The 21,262-nt window shown below is 51.7% G+C and overlaps 1 protein-coding gene and 2 long non-coding RNA genes across 3 annotated transcripts; 2 read left to right on the forward strand and 1 right to left on the reverse strand.

The window, feature by feature from the left end:
* Positions 1 to 3,536: 3,536 nt before the first annotated feature.
* Positions 3,537 to 7,193, forward strand: LOC142871849 (uncharacterized). Its single transcript, XR_012920016.1, has 2 exons — positions 3,537 to 3,641; positions 7,102 to 7,193. It is a non-coding gene; the product is annotated as an uncharacterized LOC142871849 (long non-coding RNA).
* A 1,771-nt stretch (positions 7,194 to 8,964) lies between these two features.
* On the forward strand, positions 8,965 to 9,849 carry LOC142871850 (uncharacterized). The gene is made up of 2 exons (XR_012920017.1): positions 8,965 to 9,099; positions 9,572 to 9,849. It is a non-coding gene; the product is annotated as an uncharacterized LOC142871850 (long non-coding RNA).
* Positions 9,850 to 12,547: 2,698 nt separating this feature from the next.
* On the reverse strand, positions 12,548 to 17,075 carry LOC142871960 (A disintegrin and metalloproteinase with thrombospondin motifs 17-like). Its single transcript, XM_076005334.1, has 3 exons — positions 16,935 to 17,075; positions 13,990 to 14,167; positions 12,548 to 12,711 (listed from the first exon to the last, which is right to left on the reverse strand). Exons 1-3 carry the CDS (start codon positions 17,073 to 17,075, stop codon positions 12,548 to 12,550), a joined length of 483 nt encoding a protein of 160 aa, XP_075861449.1.
* Positions 17,076 to 21,262: the final 4,187 nt, after the last annotated feature.

Raw genomic sequence — 21,262 nt, forward strand, 5'->3', positions numbered from 1 at the left:
AGGCAGAGAACACCTCACCCTGTTGGGAATCTTGTTCCCAAGAGGAAAAAGGGCAGGGATGAGTCCCACCCTTAGTAGGGACGTGGGGATTAACTCCCACACTGGGCGTGCAGCAGAGGCATAGAGCCTACTTGAGAAAAATAGGTAACCCCAAATCCTGCATGAAGCCAGAACCCACAAAAGGCTGCAGCCCCCATGAAAAGAGGATCTTGTAAATTTTGCCCAGGGACACAGCAAGGATGTCTGACTCTAGTGGTTCTGAGTGGAAGGAAAAGGGGTCTGAGGGAAATGAGGGTCCAGTTTGTGTTCTACGAAGAGTCGAAATCTTTTCATAGCATCATGAGGTGGGTTGGGGGACCCAGCGATGTGGAGTTAGCATAAAAATTGTCCCCAGGCAAGTACTGTCCGTCAGACACCTGACAAAAACATATACAGCCTCATTCTGAACTTGGGAATGTTTTTAGTTTCCCTAGACTCAGAGTCCAACAGGAAAACTGAGCTTTGATTGGAGGAGAAATTATTTAAAAAAACCCAAAAAAACACATAGGAGGAAAATATCCGCCACCATTGAGTCAGCAACACAGAAAGGAGCATCAGTCCTTCAAAAAAAAAAAAAAAAAATGAATGAATCAATGAATGGCTCCATTTCCTTCTGGCATCTGCTGGCAGACTAACTGCCATTCCTTTGGGGCATCTGTTTTTTCTCTTTGGTCGCTTCTAAGATTTCCTCTTCATCCTCGATTTCTGCAGTTTGACTATGATGTGTGAGGTGTGGGTGTGGATTTATTTCTATCTCTCTGTTTGCTATTTGTAGCACCTTTGGACTTATGCACTCGTGTCTGCGATTCCCCTGGTGTCCTCGGCCACGATCTTGTTGAATATGGCTCCTCCCCCATTTCCTCGCTGGAGCTGCTGTTAGACAGAAGTTGGCACCTTTCAAACTATCTTTGGTCTTAAGTACGCTTTCATTTTTAAAAAATTCCTTGGCCTCTCTATACTGCCTTCTGGGTAAGATTCTTCCATACTACCTTCCAAGTTATGAGCCCTCGGTTTGATTCCCCTGTCTCTGGAGTTTGTCCAGTGCTTGGAGTTTTTCATCGTAATGACTTTGTTAGTCAGTTCTGAGTTTTCTTATTGGTTCTTTTTCTATCTACCTGATTTTGTTTCATGGTTTCCTGCTCTTTTGAAACGTGTTTTATTCCTTGACTTATCTCTTTGAACATCCTAAAATAGCCATGACAGAGTCCAGCTCTCACATGCAACTGGCCGTGTGCAGACAGATATGTGTGTCCACCATGACCAGTCAGCTTGGTCCCGACACAGAAAACCATGCAGGACTATTAAATGTGGTCCCACCTGTTACCGTGAAGTGATTTGTGTGATCCGTGCAATGTCAGAGGCGTGAAGTTCATTTGAGGGTGCTTATGAGTAAGGCATTCAAACTTTGAGAACTTGGCTTTGCTGAATTAGACAGATCAGAAAGGCAGCGGATCTGATTTCTCCTTGGGCAGAGGTTTGTTTATCCTGAATTCAGAGCCAACAGCCCTATTAGTTTTGAACTGACTTAAATATTTTTCCACATTTGGGCAGAGCCGCTCATTTGCCAAGAGAGAGGTACAATAACATATTGTTATGACTCTCTGAGGACAGGGGACTATGCATTCATCCTTCATCCCTCTACCCTGTATTTACTGCACTGCTCGATAAAAGTTTTATTGACTTACATTGTAAAATGGTCGTTTAATATATGAGTCATGATGTAAATAAATTTTATATACCATAACTTATATTCTCAGATGGGTGTTGCAGCCGCCTTGGGAGCCTCTGACCTAATTGAGCAATGTGACGGTTGCTCCAAAGGATGCAGAGACCCTATCGAGATTGCTCTAGGGCCATTATCTAAGCCACAATACACTGTCTGCAGTCAACCCTGTGGCCACACTTCATGTGTATGCACTGTGTGTGTGTACGCATGTAGGTACATATAGAATAAAAATGTGATGTTGTAATGAATGTGGATGTATCAAATGCTTGTTTTGTTAAAGAAAATCTTGGCAAAATGCACGAACACATCAAACTAACCCTGTTGCAACATTTGCAGCACTCTTTCCTTTCCTGCCTCCTAATTTAATAAAATGGCATTTGGCTTCCACTGAGGTTTCAAAATCTTTCAGTATGGGATAGGTCAACAGTTATAATCGTATGTTGACTTTGCAATATACTATTTTAATGATGTGTTAATACATAGCGATCCCTTGGACAGGACTTCCAGAATTGCTGCTTTATAACTATCAACTGGCATGTTAAAACTAACCTCAGTGGCAAGAAAGCCAATTGCTGGGGATACACCATTAGCCAAAGGATTGCTGAACGTGTGATTGGCACACACCGAAGTAAGCTGGGAGTGAGCACTCGGAGACCTCTAAAACTTCTAAGGAACAGTTAGGTTGCAAGACTCCTGGGTGAGCAGTTTGAATGTGAAGTTTTAAAGGGTACTTGATATTCTAAAGGCTCAGTAGAAACACAAGCCCCTAAAATTGCTCCCTTCTGCCTGGACAGCTATGAGTGGACCCTCAGTGGAAGTTTCTGCATCTATGATGGGGCCAATGTCAGAAATGGATCATCGGCTTAAACTGGAGAAGGCGGGGAAAAAATGTAGAAAGTGGAAAGGGAGGGAAGAGGCATGGGGAGATGGATGTGTCTTATGCAAGAAAGAGAGAGAAAGACCTAAAGCATGGAGAAGAGAGAATTTTAGAGACAGACAGATAGACTCCCCCCCCCCACCACGTACCCACTCTACACATGACAGGGGTGTGGGAGAGGTAGGAAGGAGCTGATTAGAAACTTCAGGGACACCGTTAGGTCCCCGAGCCTCATTTAAGCTGACTCGGCACCTGTGTGTGTAGCTTTTGCGCCTCATGCAGCAGCGTCAGGCTGTGTATAAATACCCATGGTGGGGGGCAGGTGCTACGGTGTCCCTGGTATGGGCTGGTACTTACCCCAGTGGCTCTGCCAGGAGGGACTTTTGCTTTAGCTCCCTTGGGCTCTGTCTACTAAGGGACTCTTTGATTCTCTGGGTTCTTTGCCTTTTCTGTGGTGAGATGGAGTCCCCCAGGCCTGAGTATCTAATCTTTCCTAGGGGAAATCCCAATATTCTCCGGAGAAATTCCAGGAGGAGAACCTTCTAATCTCTCGGTCATTTTCTAATGCTGTCCCCTGAGGTGTTGAAGCTGCTTGGGCTCTGAAAGGGGTCGTCTTTCTGAGGGGAGTTCAGAACTAGAGGGACGACAGGTTCATAGTGCTTGGGGACATGAGTGTGGTCTCTGGTTAAGGAAAGACCACAGTGAGCTCCTGTGTCACGCGGGGTCCTGGCTGGGCACGTGGGCTTGTCCTGACAACACTGTAAGCCATGTGGTTAGAACTGTTACTCTAGAAATACCAGAGGGTGACACCACATCAAGCTTTACAAAGAGAGCCTCACCCAACCATGGACTTTCCCTGCCTTCTGCATCATCACTCTCCTGTTCCATAGATAAAGCGAAAATGAGAGAATACAGCGTCTCGATCACCATGACAACCACCTAGAAACACCTATCTCTGTTGGCAAACTGTGGCTGGCAAGGGGGAGAATTTGAGAAAAGGTAAACATCTTTTTTTCATTGACTTGAAGCTGATTGTCAAAATATTTGTATCATTTGGGGTATAAGCCAAAAAAAAAAAAATCATTGAATTTAGAGTGTATTTTTATTACTCAGTGCAAACGTGTTCTGGAACAATCTTTAATTTATCTGAAAATCATTTAAATAATAGCAGTTGGAACTAGCAAAGGGAAAGAGTATTCACTTGGTGCATGCACTTGCCTGGCATTGGGGACCCGGTGGTACACAGGCAGGACAGGATTTCCATGCTGAAAACTTACCTTCTAGATGGGAAAGTGACAATATGCAAGTAGAAAAGTGGCCACGATGATTCTAGGTTACGAGAGGTACTGAGGAGGGTTTAAAGTCCGCAGCATGACCAGGTGGATGCTCGGGGAACGTGTGTCTGAGGGGTGACATTTGAGCTGGGATATGAAGGGTGCAGATTAAGCGGCCGGCTGTGGGAAGGCCTGTGGGGTGGGGAGCGGGAGCCGCGTGGGCAGAGGGGAGGGAAGGGCACCTGCTGAGGCCCACGGTGGACAAGAGGGAAGAAGGCTGCAGCCTCCTGCGGGAAGGACGGGGCAGGAGAAGAGGGCGCAGCGGCCTGGAGAGACTGCAGGAGCTTTAAGCAGGGGATTGTCTTTGATGTTTTTATTATGATTTATGTCTTTCAAATACTCCCCTGGCTAGGGAGTACAGAAGGTGTTGGGGGCAGCCAGAGAGGAAGGAGACAGGAAGCGTGGTGGTCTGAACGCTTGTGTCCCCCCAGATTCCTACATTGCAACTCAGCCTGCAGTCCAGTGGTGGTGGGAGATGGGGCCTCCGGGAGGTGAGTAGGTCATGAGGGTGGTGTCCTCGTGAACCGGGTTAGTGTCCTTAAGAGGCCCGAGAGAGCCCATCTGCCCCATCTACTGTGTCAGGATGCAGCAAGAAGGCACAATCTCTGAGGCAGGGGGTGAGCCTTCACCAGGCTTCATGGAATCTGCAGGCGCCTTGGCCTTGGACTTCCAGCCTCCAGAACTGTGAGCAATACATTTCTGTTATGTATAAGTTTTGCAGTCTAAAGTATTTCGTTACAGCGGCATGAACAGAAGGAACTAGAACGGCATGAACTAGACAGGAAGCTCTTGCAGGGTCTTGGTAAGATGCCTGTGATGGGGTGCACAGTGGCGCAGCAGAGATAGGGAGAAGTGGACAGATTAGAGATGTCATTTGGACGCAGAACCAATGGCATTCGTGGCTGAATTTGGATTGAGGATAGAAAGGGAAACTGAGGAAACAAGGATGACTTTGAGGTTTTGAGGTCAGACATTTGCTGGTCAGTGGTGCCACTGACTGATTTGGGGGAAGCCTGGCTAAGGAAAGGAGGGAGGAAATTGGGAAGCTTATTAATAATTTTGTAAAACTCTAAGTTTGAGGCATGCAGTGTGTGCTGTGGTGTGCTACACAGGTCCTCCTTCAGGCCTGTGCCTTGTGAGATAACACGAGATCCCTCAGATCAGAATCCCCCCCCCACCTCCCCTCCTGGCCCCCAGAAAGCTCCCTAAGTTGCAGTATAACCCAGCTGGGGAGAGGAACTAGATCCCAAAGGAGCTGTAAAAACATACATGCAGGTGCAGGAAGAGTGTACCTGGGACCAGGTCTCAGGGCTAGATCAGGAATAGTGGAACATCCGGGTGGAATGGGAAGGTTTGTTGCAAGGTGAGCATTCTCCATGGATTCAACTCCCTGACCAGGAGACAGATGGCTCATGGCCTCTTGGGGAAAGCAGTGGTTACACAAGGTGAAGCAGACGTGTTATGGTAGGTAGCAGACAAAGGGCTCAGAGGATGGGCCTGCAGGGAGGCTATTCTTTGTAAGGCTGGAACCTTCCCCTGCCCATTCCCAGACTATGTTCCATAGGAGGGCCCATGAGATACTCCATGTCCCCAAGCCATAGGAAGTCCTGGTGGAGGGCACCAGCCTTGTCATAGCTGTCCTCTATAGGTCATGGCTGACAGTGGGGGATATGGTTATAGAACTGGCCTCCCCAACAGCTAGGGAGTTGACAGGATCCTGGGGTAATAGAGGCCAGGGGGTAGCCCTTAACTCAAACAGAGTGGACGTCATGATCAAAATGAGTGGCAAGGTCAGAGTAGCAGCAGGGGGCCTGGCCTGTGGATGGTTTGGAGATAGTTAATAGAACCATCTGTTAGGCCAAGATAGATGGGCAGCTAGAAAGGGTATTATTCAATTCATATATTAAATAAAAAAGGATGGATGATCACAAGAGCAACCATCTCCTCAAACATCGTGATATCTTGCTCAGTTTCCAGTCTGAGCCAGTTTTCATGCCAAAAATCCACTGACTGAAGGAGAGGCTGGGTCCCAGGAAGATGTGTATAAAACAATCACTTTCAAACTTTCCCCAAAGGGACCCGCAACCATTTACGTGGTGGAGGGAAATAGACGTTTAGAGGGCTGCTGATGCACACAGGATCCGAGTTGACTTAGACACCAGGACCCAGTGCAAAGGGGGATGGGGTTCAGATAGTAGATGGGTCCTGGCCCAGGTTTGGTGAGCCCAGTGGGTCCATTAAGCCACCTGGTGATCGGTTCCTCTGTCCCTGAATGTGTACTTGAATGGATGGACGTGGTCCTTGGCCCGTGGGGTAAAGAGGCATTGTGGTGGGGAAGGCCAAGTGGAAGCCTGTGAAACTGCCTCCCTCTCCCCAGGTGGGGCAGTAAATCAATAGCAGTATTGCTATTGAGAATGGCATATTTTAATGTCGTGTTTAAAGACCTAAAGAATGTGGCAGTGGCTGTCCCCATCATACCCTCTTTGCACTTCATCAGTGCGGTCCCTACCAAACTCAGAATGGATCCTGTCAGATGACAGTGGACTACCACAATTTTAACCAAAAATTAGCCCCAAATGAACTGCTATGCCAGAAGTTAGAATCTTTGCTGGAGCAAATTGACATGGTTCAGATGCAAGGTAGATGGCCAGTGACTGGGGAATGCATTCTCTTCCATCCTTGTCAGAAGGGAGGGGCACAGCTGTTCACATTCATGTGCGACAGACAACAGTGTCTATTGGCCTCTTCCCCAGGGCTGATGTTAACTCTCCCGCTCTCTGTTAGGATACAGCCTGAGAGGGCCTGGTTGGTAGAGACCTCCCCAGAGAACCCACATGGATCCACTCTATCTGTGACATTGTGTTAATCAGACCAGTCAAGCGAGACTCGGCAAGTAGACTGCAGGCCGTGGTAGGACGTGTGCTGTCTCGGTGGGGCAGATAAGCCCCAGGAAGAGTCTGGGAGGTCCTCAGTGAGGTGTCCAGGAGTCCAGTGGTCAGGGGCATGTCAGGACATTCTCTCTAAAAGGAATGCCTATATTGCATCTTGCTTTCCCTAACATCGAGAGTGAATTACAACCAGTGGTAAGACCCCTTGGCAGTACAAGGAGACTCATTTCCTTGCAGTAGGACCAAGCCCAGTGGAACAGCAACGTGTGCCAGTCTGGATATGAGAACTGCCGGATGGTCCCTGCTCTGCACCTCTCCTTCTCCTCCTCTTCAAATAAGGCATGTCTATGCAGGTATCCTGTGCCTGGCCCACCATTTTTCTTGGGTGTCTAGGCAAGGGAGATGTCTTTTTTCACTGGTTTTCAGATCCAGAGCTCAAGGACTTGTGCCCGGGGAGCCAGCCTGGAGGAGCCCCCTCTGCACGGACGTCTGACCCAGATGGTAGGATCCTGGACTCGAGCCTGATGCTGGGGTGAGATGGGACTCTGGTGGGGGGGGGTGCCTGTGAGGGTTAATATTATACGTCAGCCTGCCTGGGCTAACGGCTGCCCAGGTGGCTGGTGAAGTACCATTTCTGGGTGTGCCTGTGAGGGTGTTTTCAGAAGAGATTAGCTTTCCTGAGTCCCCAGCTTGCAGACGGCAAATGGTGGGACTTCTCGGCCTCCATAATCATGTAAGCCAGTCCCCATGATAAATCTCCACCATGTATATATTGGTTCTGTTTCTCTGGAGAACCAAGACTATGCAAGGGATGTGTGTGAATCTTCTAAAAATGGCCACAACAACATTTGCCATCCTACCTGCTCTTCTAGAACCTTGCCACACCCCTAGAAAGAGGCAGCCTTTTGTCTCCTCCCTGTAAACTCGGGTGGGCCTTTGTGCCTGCCTCACAACCAGAGTATGGTGGAAGTGATGCTCAAGACTTTTGAGTTGTCACACAGCTGACGCACCTCTCACGAGTGTCCCTGTGTGCTCTCTCGGGTGTTTGCCACTACTACTCCACCACCACGCTGCAGGGGAGCAAGCAGCCCCTCGGGGAGGCCTCTTTTAGGTGTTCTGGCTGGCAGCCCCAGCTGGCATCAGTGGCCAGATGTGCAGGCGTGTGAGCTTCGGATCGCTCCAGTCTCTGCTTGTCCTTTAAGCCACCCCAGCAGAGATGAGCGCCCCCCCCACCTACCCCCTGCCCAAATTGCAGAGTTGAGACGACTCTACAGGGCCCTCCTGGTCCCAGAGCTTCCTGTGGGATTGGCTGTGGGTGTGGAGAGGTCACGTGTGAGTATGGAGACCAAGGGGGAGTGGTCAGGGCCAAAGACGTTCATCTGGGAGATACCAGAGTGTGCGTGGTTTTAAAAGCCGTGGGTCCAGGTGCTATGCCCTAGGGAGCAAGTATACAGAGGGAAGGGCGGGAGGGCTGAGCTCCTGGCACTGCATCACCTAGGTGGCTGGCGGAGAAAGGGGAGCCAGGAGGGATGTGAAGAAAAGTTAGGAGAGGACGTGCCCAGGGCAAGGGCTGTTGGAGCTGGAGAACAGGACACGAGGATGTCTATGCAATGTGACACCATGAGGCCATCGGTGACCTGTCAAGAACAGCATTAGTGCAGAGCCAGAGCCGTGGGCTAGAGAGTTCAAGACAGGAGCGATGGAGACAGTTTGGAGTGTTTGAGGGGCAGGAGGACGGTGCGAGGGCTGGGCACCACTTCCTCGTTAGGCAGAGAAGGTGGACACAGATGCAGATTTTTGCCTAGAAGCAAAAACACAGGAGCTTTTGCTGAGACCTTTTGTAGAGGGAGAGCACTGCTGTAACAGAGTCCAACCCCAACCCTTTCAGTCTGCGTCTAGAAGGTCCATCAACAACCCCCCTGGCCTTTCCCTGCTTGGAGCTCCTGCTGTTCTCACTCATTCCCCATCGTGTAGGGCTCCAGCCTCCCACGTAGGTCTTGTGCTCCTTTGTGTTCGCTGCGGTCCTAGGGAGTGCATGGCCCGGACGGATGCCCCGACACCTGCCTATGGGGGGCCTGTCAGTTTCATCAAACTGACAAACCAGAACCGCTGAGGGCCACCCAGGAATCGAAGCAGCTCGTGAAGAAATACATGCCACCAGGACTGTTAGAGTCACCCCCAGAGGGATCAGGACACTCAGAGGAAGGAGAAGGTTCTAACAGGTCCCGGAGGCAGGTGGGTGATAGTTCTTCAGAATGAACACAAACTACAGGTTTCCTAGCAACCAGAGGGCTGGGGGCAGTGTGCCGTCTGTTTAAACTGTCTTTATTTAGTGAAATTTCTGGTTGCTGCTCCAACCTTAATAGAAGGCTAAGTCCTTGGGTGGGGAGCTCTGTATCCTGGCTCGAGGAGGAGGAGATGGGGCCCTGTCTCCCCAAGCTGTGGGGTCCAGTGGCTGCTGTCATCCCGCTGTGATGGTCTGGTGTCCTGGGAGAGGGGTGCGGGCCAGGGCTCACCCCCACCCCTGCAGGAGGAGGGAAGCTGCGAGGAACGTCTGCAGGGTTGTGGGGTAGTGGGGAGCTAATGGTCGCAGCGCCCCTTCCAGCACGGCCAGGGCCTTGCTCTATAGCATGGCTGCTCCGAGGCAGATGGGCAGACACAGCTGCCAGACCTTCGCGTCCCCACCCATGCTTTTGCAACCGCACAGGGATGAGGCCCAGGACTGAGTGATTTGTGAGTACTCGCTCGGGGAGACACAGCCACCCGCCAGAACTGCATTTACCAGTGACCTCTGACCCAGCTGTGGTCAGCAGGCTGCGGCTCATGCCAGGTGACTGCCGCGGTAGGGAAAGACACAGCCTCCCCGGAGGGCCTGGCTTTCGTCTTTTACTTCACAGACAGCTTAAAACTGTTATGGAAAAACATTTTATTACACGTATTCAACTTGCTTCCAATGAAATGATTAATTTTTCATGTATAATGGTATCCAATGTTTGTCTTCTGTTTTTTTTTTTCCTTTCAAAACCAGCACCAAAAAGTAAAACAAAAATACCATGGGTGTACAGTACGTAATGTCAGTTAACTAATGGAAAATATATACATTTGACTGAAATGAAAAAAAAAAAGCAATGCTATTATTGCCATGGAAGATCTTTTCCTGTGTTCTGATAATACCAAGCCGTGGTCAAGTGAGGGTTTTATTTTGCACCAATAGAAATAGCACCATAGGATCTAGTTAGTCTAGTTAGTAACACACATGTGCAACCACAAAGGTATAGTACTTGAGTGACAGTACAGGGTGTTAACAAGACAGAAACATCACTGCTATCATCACAGTTTCAATGTCTCCGTAAAAAGTGGAACAAGAATGTCATGATGGTTTCACTGAAATAAATCATCGCTGGTGCCATAACATGAAGGCAGCTGCTGGGTTTCAGAGGGACAATGCTAGCGTGAGCGAAAGGAGCTCAGAGAGACGTGGGTTTTGGGGAACCAATGTGGCGTTTGCCAATAGCCAAATCAATCATTTGCACCTCTGAGGGTATGGGGCCCCTTGCCCAGGAGTCCAGTGGGCCTGGCCAGGGGCAAATGCAGAGGTCTCAGGGAACATGCCCACCTATGGGCATGTGCACGTGTTTGCTCAGTCCTGGGGGCTCCCCTGGGCCTGTGCAGGGGAGCCAGCAGGGCTGCCCCTTGGCTCCAAAAGGCTAATGTCTTTTGGTGAATTAACAGCTCCTTTGGAGCTGGGGGAAAATTGAACCCCAGCTCCCCAAGAATTGGAGGGCATTGTGGGTTCAGGGAGGCTGCTGGTGGCCAGGCCTGAGCTGGGGAGGACAGTGTTTGCACAGGCCCTGGGGTGGTAACAGCTGGTGGGCTACCTCACAAGAGTGGGCCACTCCATCCTGACATTCTCTCAGTTCTTTCCACAGAGCACCTAAGGAAGTTTCTCAATACTTCTCGTTGATTCAAGTGGAACTGAATAAATTCCCTGCCATCTCTACCACTTCTCTGCCTCTGGGGTATTAAAAACCCAAACCAAAAACACAGCCCATAAGACAGGGTTGAGAAGGCAGAGAGGTTTTAAGCTAACCCTAAGGTTGTGACATCAAAAAATAAACATAAACACAGCACCAATAAATCAAGGAGCCCTTGGAGATGATCCCATGGAACTTAGCCCAAGTGAGATCCTCTGTCTGAAATCGGGGAGGAGAAGGCGGGTTTCTCATGGTAAAGTCCTAGAACATAAGCACCCATGAACTGCCCACCAAGCTGGTGAGCAAAAAAGGCCTCCTGGCATCTAGGGCCCCTGCTCCCAGCCTGCCTGGCCTCCAAGGGCCTTCTGTGCTCTCAAAGAAGCCACCCTGGCTATGCCTCTGGGCTTCTGGAGGGGACAGAGCTCTGTTGTCAGGGGGCTGTAGGAGGGAAAGACCTTCCTCATGCCTTCCTGGGTATCACCCTTGCCCCAGCAGGAAGAGGGGTCAGTAATGACAGCCATGAAGACAATGGGCACTGCAAAGCCCAGGCTCTGGGAAGGCTCGATGGGCGTGCATCGGTCCCAGCCAGGCAGTGACCCTTGGCTGGTCCGGGCACACTGTGCGGAGACGCCCCAATTACCCTGTGCCGGGATGAAGCAGTCGGGCCTGCCTGTGCAGGTCCCAGGCCTGCGCTTGCACTCCCGGAGGTCCTAAACGTACTCTTAACTGCAGAGAGGTGGCTAGGGTCAATGGAAAGCCACTGGGATTTGACACGGCATCTTTGTGGTGCGAGGCTTCGCGAAGAGCTGGCTAGCGTGGATGGCAGAGGGGAAGGCCCATGAGCCCCCGACAAAGCTGTCCTGGGCTGACCTTCACTTGGGGAAGCAATCCTGTCACCACAATCAGCACGTGTCCCCTTCCACAGCACCTTGAAGAAAGGCTCTGCCGCTTCCCTATGTGGTGGACAGCAGAGCTCTGAGAAATAGATGCTTCCCCAAATCCAGAGCCTTCTGGAATATTCTCCCCACGTGGGTGGTGTAGAGAACTTACAACATGGCTCTGGTGTCCTCCTTGGCCTACGCAGATTTAAACACCCAGGGACAAGACTTCCACAGCAGGGCCCAGGATTCAGAGAATGTTCTGATGGGTAGAGAGGCACCGTCCTGATTCTTGTGCGATCAAGAAGAAGCTAGACGAGAAGGAACGTGGGCTCCGGGGAAGCCAGCGGCAGAGGCTCGCCAACATGTGTCCTTCCATCCAGGGTGTCGCAAGGGCTTTCAGAATAAAGCCTCTCTTAACGTAAAATGTCTCATTTTCGGGATGTTCCTTCCGTGGTACGTCAAGCACTGGGACTTCAAATGTCAAAAGCCAAGAAGGAAGCACCAAATGACGTCTCTCTCTTTTGACAACTGTCTGACAGAGGTGTTCCCCTTCGAGGTACACGGAATCTTAGAAATTATAATTATTTTGTGACTCATGCCTATTTTTTCCTTACTGTAGAAAGCCATCCAGTGGCTGTCAACAATATATTAAGTACAGAAGCGCTAATGGCAAACATCAAGTCCACGCTCAAAGTTCTATGACGTTGGATTCTCGGGGCAGCCTTGCGGGGGAGCGGCCGTGGGGCTGGTGCACTCGGCTGGGCGGGCTTCCCGCCGGCTGAACGCCAGGCCTCAGACCTGAGCATTGCGCAACCCCCGGGCTGCGCGTCATGAGCTCGGTGGCGGCAGCTGGCGCATCTTGTTTGCATAGAAGTCCCTGCAGGTCTGGCAGCAGCGCTGGTACCACCTCATGTCCTGGCAGAGGTTCTTTTCTCGGATGACCCGGCAGTACACCGTCCACTGATCCCGTGTGCATTTGTAGGTCAGAGCAGCTAAGGGGATGGCAGAGAGAACACCCAGGGTTAGGGGTGGCATGGGCACGTTGGTCACATGCACAGAGAGGGCCTGGGGTCTGACAGTTGGGGCTCCTGCACCTCACGCACATGTCAGCCTTGTGCAGACTGATGAGGCTGCACCCCCTGCCAGGGACACTGGGGATGCCACTATCTGGCGCAAGGGCACACTCTGCGTCCAACCCAACTGCGTGACTGAGTGTGGCAGCCTGGCTGCCTGCTTCTGAGCTAGCCACCACTCACTGTTATTTTGTGGCAGAGGACACTGTTACTGGTGGCATTTATTAATATTAAAACAAGATGACATGGAGCAGAAGACATCAAAGGAACCACAAAAGCACAAGGTCAAAGTACGAACAAGTGGCCCAAACATTCAGGGTCTTGGTCATGGAGAGAGAAGGCCCTGCTCAAAGGAGGTCTCTAGGGGACGCCTCGTAGGCCTGTGCTTACTGCAAGCTGAAGGCCGCCTCCCCCAACGAAGATGCTTAGAAACTCCTTCGTGTTGTGAGTTTCCAGTGTTAGGGAAATGGTTCCCAGGGATTTCTATTTGGAAAAGCAGTAACTCTGTTAAAAGGAACCACCAGGTCAATATTAAATGTTCCTCTTCTCTTCTCGCACCACCGCCGGCTCAGGGCATGGACTGCTAAAAGGGCCAGATTCTGAGTACCTGGGGCCACGCTGCCCAGTACGTGTGGCCCCTTAACCGAATCCAAACTTCCCTTAGGGGTTTGTTCTGTAACATCTGTAAAATTTGGATTCAGTCTAAAGGCCGCACTAAAGGCTCCAGAAGGCCACATGTGGCCCCAACGCTGCAGGTTCCCCGCCTCAAAGCACCAACGTCTCCACCGTGTGTGTCTGCGTCCCAGGCGTCAGCCTAAGGGACACTCCACGTGTACGTCCTCAGGGCCTCATCCGTGATGCCCCTGGCTCTTTCATTTCCAGAAAGTAGTACTTCCCTTCACCATCCTCATACACAGGGACCCTAAAATGTTTGAGGAACATCTCCTGGGTTGGCAGAGCGGCCAGTGGGAGGCTCCCGGTGCTGTGTTTGAGATGGTGGTTAACAAATGTCTCATGATACGGAATGGAATTCTATCTCTGAAACCTCTTCTGTTCTGCAGAACTGACGAACGTTGGCCTTCTATGACAAATATGGACCGAGAAGGGAGCTTTCTGGCTTACAGAATGTCACCACCTGTGGGGACTGGCTGGGGGACACAGTACTCCCCAGAAACCGGGGCCAGTGAAGGTACTCACCGAGGCGAGGGGAGGTGATGGTGTTGGCGTTGATCTTGTCGTTGCAGACCTCCTGGTAGCACTGTCTGTAGGCTGCTGGCTTTGACAGGGCGGGACACTCGCTGCCGTGGCGCCCGGTGACCTTGTGCATGCACTGCACCACCCGGGACTGTAGGCCCTTCCCGCAGGTTGACGAGCACTGCGGGGGGAGAGATGGCTTGAGCTGGCTCTAAACTGGACTTGGGGAAGCTGGGTGATGGCCTCACAATGCAGCTGCCCCTGGGCCCGGCCCCTGCATGTCATTCCCAGGTGCTTGCAATAATTCAGGGCAAAAGAGGCAGCTGCCTGATGGAAGAATGTTTCAAGATGTTGTGGGCTGCATGCTTGTGTCCCCCCCCAAATGGATATGTTGAAGCCCTAACCCCCAGTGGGATGGTATTAGGAGGTGGGTTTTTGGGGAGGTGATTAGGGTTAGATGAGGTATTGAGGGTGGGGCTCCCATGATGGGAATAGCATGGATTAGAGAAAGAGACTAGAGCTCACTCCCTTCACCGTGAAGATACCGTGAGAAGATGGCTACCTGCAAACCAAGAGAAGAGCCCCTGCCAGATACCAGATTTGTCAACACCTTGATCTTGGACTTCACAGCCTTCACAACTGTGAGAAATGCCTGCTGCGTAAGCCACCCACGTTTTGGTATTTTGTGATAACCTGAGCAGACAGACATAAGACAACTGCTGACATATTAATTAATGCTTATTGTATTTTACCTCCCACATCTGTTCCAAGCAGAGAGCCAGGCTTTGCAATTCTTGAGACAGCGGGCGGGTGGGTGGGTGGTCCAGGAGGGACCAGGTCTGATTATCACAGGGGTCTCTCCAGCGCTTTATGCTGCTTGAGGCTCTGGGGGCTTTGTCCAGTCCTGGGCATGGAGAGGAGCCCAGTAATGACTGGAGTTGAATTTCCCACAAGCCTGGAAGGTTGGAGCTTAGAATGAAAGAAAATAAAGTACAACCTTTCTTGCACACCAGAGTCATGGACTAACACACGTGGCTCACAGTGTTAATCTACACATCACATCCCCAGCTGCTGGCACTACAAGTGCTGGCACGAGGTGGCAGAGTTTGCTAAAACCAGGTCAATGTAGCTGAGCAGATGACCCCAGACTCCCAAGAAGGGGACCTAGTAGGACTGTACTCACGGTTCTCTTCCCCCCGTCCTCCTCCTCACATTCTTTAACATATTTCCTAGGGATGCCACGACCACGTATCCAAGTCCTCTACCCAGCTCCTGCTGAGCTCCTCGGCCTTTGCTTACTCTCCTGGGAGGCCTTGGAACTGTCTCTCCATTGAGTTGGTCTCTTCCCAGGAAGAGAGCCAGACCCACGTGTGTCCTTTCTCTGTCTGGTGTCCCCCAGCGCCCACACAGCCCCCGATGCACAGGGCTCTGAGCGCACTCTGCAAAGGCTGCGGGCGCAGCAGCCCAGCTGGGGGTAACAGCAGCACCTCGGGGTGGGGAGGGGGGAGTAGGGCCTGGAAGGTTCGGGCATGAGCTTTGTTTCCCGAGTGTCACACGTGGTGAGGATGCCAGATGCCATCTGGACCCTGTGCTTCCCCAGGGCCCCCTTCCCCCCCTCGGGCCTGGCCGTGGCCTGTGCTGGAGGAAGGGCCTTCTTGGGGGGCAGTGAGGGGTCGCCCGGCACAGGCTCAGCGGGAGACTGTGGTGTTGCCATCCGTGCCCACGTGGGTGCTGTCTGCTCCCAAGGGGGCTTCTGCGGGTGAGTCCCTCTACTTTCTTGGCTGACGAGCAGGTTCACGTTTCTTTCACATCAGAAAGATAAACATTCAGAGGGAAGGTTGCTCTGAAGGAACACTAGCCTCCAAATCACAGAAGAGGAGGGAAAACCACAAGCAGCTCCCCTGCGGGCCCCGGCACATTCGAACCAGGGTGGCTCTGCCCCGACAGGCCAGGCGGGCCAGGCCGCTGCTCCACACCTGCTCCTCAGCCCAGGTGAGCCCAGCAGCGGCTGCTCACGGCCTTGAGAATTCACCACGCATTACAGGCGCACGTGTCAGGGCTCCGTCCCAGACATCAGGGGTCAGCGTCGGGGCTCACAGAAGTTTGTGGGGTGCTGAGGTCGAGGGATGAATTTGCACAGGGAGGTTCTCACCCACAGGGAGACCTTGAGCATGCAACAGGTGCTACGGCAATGTGACTTCTGCCTGGAGGGAGGAGGCTGGTTGGGGGTTGGGATCTACTGCACGGAGTTACCTGGTGAGCTTTCAAAAATCCTGATGTCCCAGACTGTCAGGGGTGTGGTGAGGAGGGACCCAAGTATCAGTGTTTTTAAAGCTCTCCAGGCGGTTGCCGTGGCATCCAGAACTGAGAACTTGTCACTTCACCCGAACTTCCTCCCAGTGCCCTGTGGCGAACACAGAAAGCTCTCCTTCCTCCCTATGAAGTAGTGATTACACACGTGTAATTAAGCAAGAACAACATCCAGCCACAGCCCTGCCTGCTGAGTTTATGAGCAGGTGACAGGTGTGCTTGAAAACAACAAAGCAAAGGCTTTCAGTCAAAATTAGAAAAGAGCAAGTTGCCTTCTTAAGAACAAAACCTCTCACCAGTTTGGGGGCGCGGTGGAGGGGTGCCCTCAGTTATTTTGTAGCCAAACTGCCGCTTGGGAAATTGCCACTAACCTGAGTGACCTCAGTCAAGGCTCACTATGGATCTTATGGGGATCACCCAGGGGTTTAAAAAAAAAAAAAAGGTGGCAAAAAACTCAACTGTCTTCTCCTAGAGACAGAACTTCACAATCGCAAATGAGGGAGGATGGTATAAGCAGTGTTTAAAGATCTCTTACAAGCGCAGTCTGGGAGGTGGTTACACCCAGAGACAGAGCCCACACCAGCAGGGTGAACGAAGGAAGAAGGCAAGGGTCCTAACATGGCGCCAAGCCACCCCACCCAGCACAGCGCCGCAGCAAGGCCAGCAGCAGCACCCCGGGGCGGTGTGACATCGTGCAACAGCCCCGAGGGACTGTCCACCGACAGCAGCACACACGGGTTCCAAACAGGCGGCATCCCAGTGAATTCAGACGCAACCATGCGTCCTCTGGCAACCGCACGGGTGACTCAGAAAGCAAGTGGAGCTAGTGATGACAAGACAGACACTGCAAATGTTTGGTTGCATCATACAAGATCGCTTAGAGTCAACCGTTTTGACCCCATGAAAGCTGCAATTTCATGAGGCTCAATTTTATAATAGTCTAGAGAAATAAAATAGTATTTCTAGATGCAAGTGTTTATAATACATAACTTTAAATAAGAATGTATAACTACCTTAATCAGTTACATATTTTAAGCTCACCTTTGACTAGTCCACCTATACCATTAAAAACTTTTGCATGTGAATTGGTCATATAATTAAAAAAATAAAAACCTTGCTCTCTGGGAAAACGGGATCACCATATAATCAGGGCTTATTTCTGTGACTATTTGGCATACCTGAGGCCTCCTTTTGGAAAAGGGGAATATATCTACTGATCTATAAGCATCGCCAGCATCCCTTTTCACTTCAGATGTTCACTGGGGCCATCTGCCATGGTGCCGCCTGCTGCAAAACATGCACCCAGGAGGGAAAGCTACTGTCTTCATATTCCTTCTTGGAGAGAGGGGCATCGGGCGGGGCAGGGGCTGTTGGGCTCCTAGGGAGGAAGATGTGCACAGGCTAACAGAGCGGCCCATCTCGATCCCCCACATCTCCTGACAGGGCGGCACCCAGGCCCTGCTGGCTGGGGATTCAGCCAGGCTGATTCACTTCTGTTGCAGAGCTGAGAGCTCCAGGCAGGGCTGCCATTTCCTCTGCAGGTGCCATTAACATGTGAAAATCACACAAAGGCAAGGGCTCGATCCTGTGGGTCTGTGAAAACCAAGTGCAAAATGGACAGGGTCTCTGCCTGGAAATCGCTGACGACCACGGTAAGACTCACATGTTGGGGGTGACCTTGAAGACACACGTCCCCTCTGACAGTTCTTAGTCTTGTTCAACCTGCTCTGGGGCCAGGGGAATGGACGAGCACTTTGGTGTCTCCGGCACGTGCAGGCGGCATGCTTGCTCCTCCGTGGGCCCTCTCTTCGGACTCCACGGCAGTGTGGAACGTTCCACAACAATGCTCAGAGGCTGACGCTGGCCACTGAGCATGGCACGAGTCAGTGTCTTGCCCAGGGTCCCAGAATTAGCAAGTGGCAGAAGAGGGACAGGACCCTCGCAGAGCCATGCCATGGACCAAATTCCATCCTCCCGTACGAGTTAGAGGTCGTACTGGATGGAACCCTGATGGGAAGCCAGGAATCAAAAACCAGGTCGCTGCCCATCCCACCATTTACTCATTATCTTTACTAGCAGGGGTCACTGGCCTTTAATTCTCCAGTTCATAAAAAGAATGGCTCAGTGAGATCATGGAAGGGTGTGTCCAAAGTTCTTCCAGGGGTGTCTGTCCTCACTGCTCACCAGCGCCCCCAGGTGAGAGGAGGAGGTGGGGCGGGGGGCGTCCCAACGGCTCTGCCCCATAGGGATACTCTTATCAGGATTAGGTTTTGCTAAATTCCAGCTGGAGTCCGAGGGGGTGCTGTTCACACAGCTGTGGGCTGAGGGTGGCTTGGGCTCACGTGGAAGCATGTTTGAGAACGCTGGGGCACTTGCTTATCCACCCAGAGCTGCATCTGAGCCAGCTCTGTAGCGGGAGCTTCCTCGTATCAGGTGAGATGACAAACAGGTCACAGGTGACATGTACAGAAACCATCACACTTTTGTTCAACACAGATGTGTGTGTGTACCTATGTAAAAGTCTGAGAGACAAACCCTTAAAAAACTTCTAAACCATGTTATCATATGGTTTCCAGGATTAATTTTCCTTTTTGTGTGTTCTGTAGTAAGAAACATCTGTGTGATTAAAATAAAAATGGCAAATTCTGCCAAGGACCCCTGTATGTAACCTGCTGGTGGCTCACCTTCCACACCGGCTGCGTTTGCGTTTGAGTTGAGGTGGTGCCGAGCCACCCTTTGGCCTAAAATCCACACGTAATACCCCCTCCTGGGCTGGGGTTCTGCTGGGGGCATGCAGTGTGGGGCACCGGGCGGTACCCCGGAGGGCGAGCCAGCATGCTACATCCCCACACTTACTAGCTGTGTGGCCTCAGGCAAATTACTTAACCTATCTGAGCCACAGTTTTTTTTTTTTTATTTTATTTGTAGCAACAGTATAATAAACCCTTCCTTGCAGAATTGTTTCCGTGAGTAGTGGCAGCAAGGAATAGGTGCTCAGCAGGGTGCCTGGGAGCAAAGGAGCTCAACAAGTACTGCTGTGTTGTTAACAGCAGCAAAGGCACGGCCAGGGTAAAGGGAGCTTGGCCAGAGAGCTCCTGGAGCCTAGGAAGGCATGCTGGGTCTACACAGCTCTCCCTGGGCTGCCGTGTCCCTTTGCCTGGGTCCGGATCGGGCAGCCAGACTTCCGGGACCACAGAGGCGGCTTTAGCTCTGAAGACAAATGTGATTGCAAGCAGGTCTGGAGGGGCCGCGTTTGAACAGCACCCTCCTTAACCCAAGCTGGGTCGTGTCAAGGGTAACCCAGGCTCACACAGCGAATTCCATCTCCCTCGGCCTCAGCTTCAATTAAACAGCGAGGAGACTGCAGTGTCTCCTGATAGCATCGAATTTGCCCCAAGCACCACCTCGAAGCCATTTTTCAGGCTTTCACAATCCAAGCAAACAGATCTATAAAAAATGTATCTGGTCCTGTTTGAAGTGCTCTTGCCCTGATGAGCGCTTTTTCTCAAGTAGCTCATTACACCCACATTTAACGTGGGCCCCCCCCCAAGACTCGGCTGACTGAGACAGACATGGACGTGGCAATAAATCCACCAGAATGGTTCCTTGCCAGGCAACCCGAAGTAAGCGTAGCCCCCTCCCGCCCCCTCCCCAGCAAGTGCCTGCAGCTGCACGTCACCAACCCTGCCTGGTGACCCGTCTGGTGGACGGTCAGCCCCTGCGTCCACCTGCTGCCCTTCCCGCACAGGGAAGGGGAGTCAAAGACACTTGGGGTGGTGGTGTCACTGGAAAAGCAATAATGAAATAAAGGGTTTTGATGCACAAAGAGCAAAAGGTCATATGGCAACAAAGGAAAGAGAAAGGGAGATCGGATTTGGATTTGCTCAAATGCTTTTCATGCAAATTATTAACATGAAGCGACTGTGAAAAAGACATTTTCCTCTAGGTAGATGAGAGTTTTCTGCAAAAAGAAGACAAGAACCTTCTGTTCCTGGGACCCACGCGACAGCGAGGTGTCGTGCAAGCATTACTGGCCCAGCTGCTCTGGAAGACCAGTAGCAGCGGCAGTGGGGTCCACCTTCTGTGCACCTGTCTCGGACGACGCACCGGCTCACATACTAGCTTGCGCCGCAGCTAGGGCAGTGCTCAGAACACAGTAGGTGATGAATGAATGCACGAGTGGCCTCTGCTGGGGACACGGTGCCACCTTTCAGAGAGGCAGAGTGCGAGGCTCGGAGTGTCCCTGCCACGCTTCCCGGCCACACAGCCGGCCTGCCACCCAGTGGCCCACCACGCCTGGCAGCAGGGAGGAGCCAGGTCCCCAGTCCCACACAGAGGCCATCCCCCGGTGACATCCTTCACCGCAGCGGGGACTCCCTGCCCTTCGCTCCTCCCAGCTGTAAAACGGCAACTGTAAATAACACCAGATCCCGACAGGATGTTTCGAGAATCAGCTAAAGGGGGCTGTAAAAATCTCAGGAAGAGGAAAACACTGCAGGAATGTTTCATCCGTGCCTGGGCTCTGGCTCCTGCAGCGTGGGCCCGGGCACGGGCTGCCCCCGACGCGCTCTGGGGTAGCGCAGGCCTGGGTGAGGGGGGAAACAGTGAACCCTCGAGGTGCAATGAAACCACTCATATCCTCCCCGAGTGGGCCAGCCTGCCTCTGGCAGGTTTTGGGCAGCAAAGAACGTGAGTGGCGGGGCCGACAGAGAAGGAAAGAGAGAGAATCCTGACAGTCACTCCAATTTCTGTTTTTCTGAAAGGTGCTTGGCTGGTGAAATGTCAAAAGCTCTCCAAAAGCACTTTTGACAGGTTTCCCCCCAGACTTGGCACTAGCAATGAAAACCTTAGAAGCTGTTGAAACCTGAAATAGCAGGTTTAAACAATAGCGAAAATCCCCACTCTCTCTGAGCTAGCTCTGAAACGGGAAATGCTTTCAGAGACAGACAGACAGACAGACAGACAG

Source organism: Microcebus murinus, chromosome 7 (genome assembly GCF_040939455.1).
Source record: "Microcebus murinus isolate Inina chromosome 7, M.murinus_Inina_mat1.0, whole genome shotgun sequence".
NCBI classification, from domain to species: domain Eukaryota; kingdom Metazoa; phylum Chordata; class Mammalia; order Primates; family Cheirogaleidae; genus Microcebus; species Microcebus murinus.

What these genes read in the sequence shown, in the direction of transcription:
- LOC142871960 (XM_076005334.1), bottom strand. Translation starts at nt 17,075, where the DNA reads ATGGTTGCGTCTGAATTCACTGGGATGCCGCCTGTTTGGAACCCGTGT. An exon ending in TTGCTGCGGCGCTGTGCTGG is followed by an intron (nt 14,168 to 16,934) that starts GTGGGGTGGCTT and finishes CTCCCCCCGCAG; the next exon opens with TGCTCGTCAACCTGCGGGAA. An exon ending in CATCACCTCCCCTCGCCTCG is followed by an intron (nt 12,712 to 13,989) that starts GTGAGTACCTTC and finishes CCATCCCCTTAG; the next exon opens with CTGCTCTGACCTACAAATGC.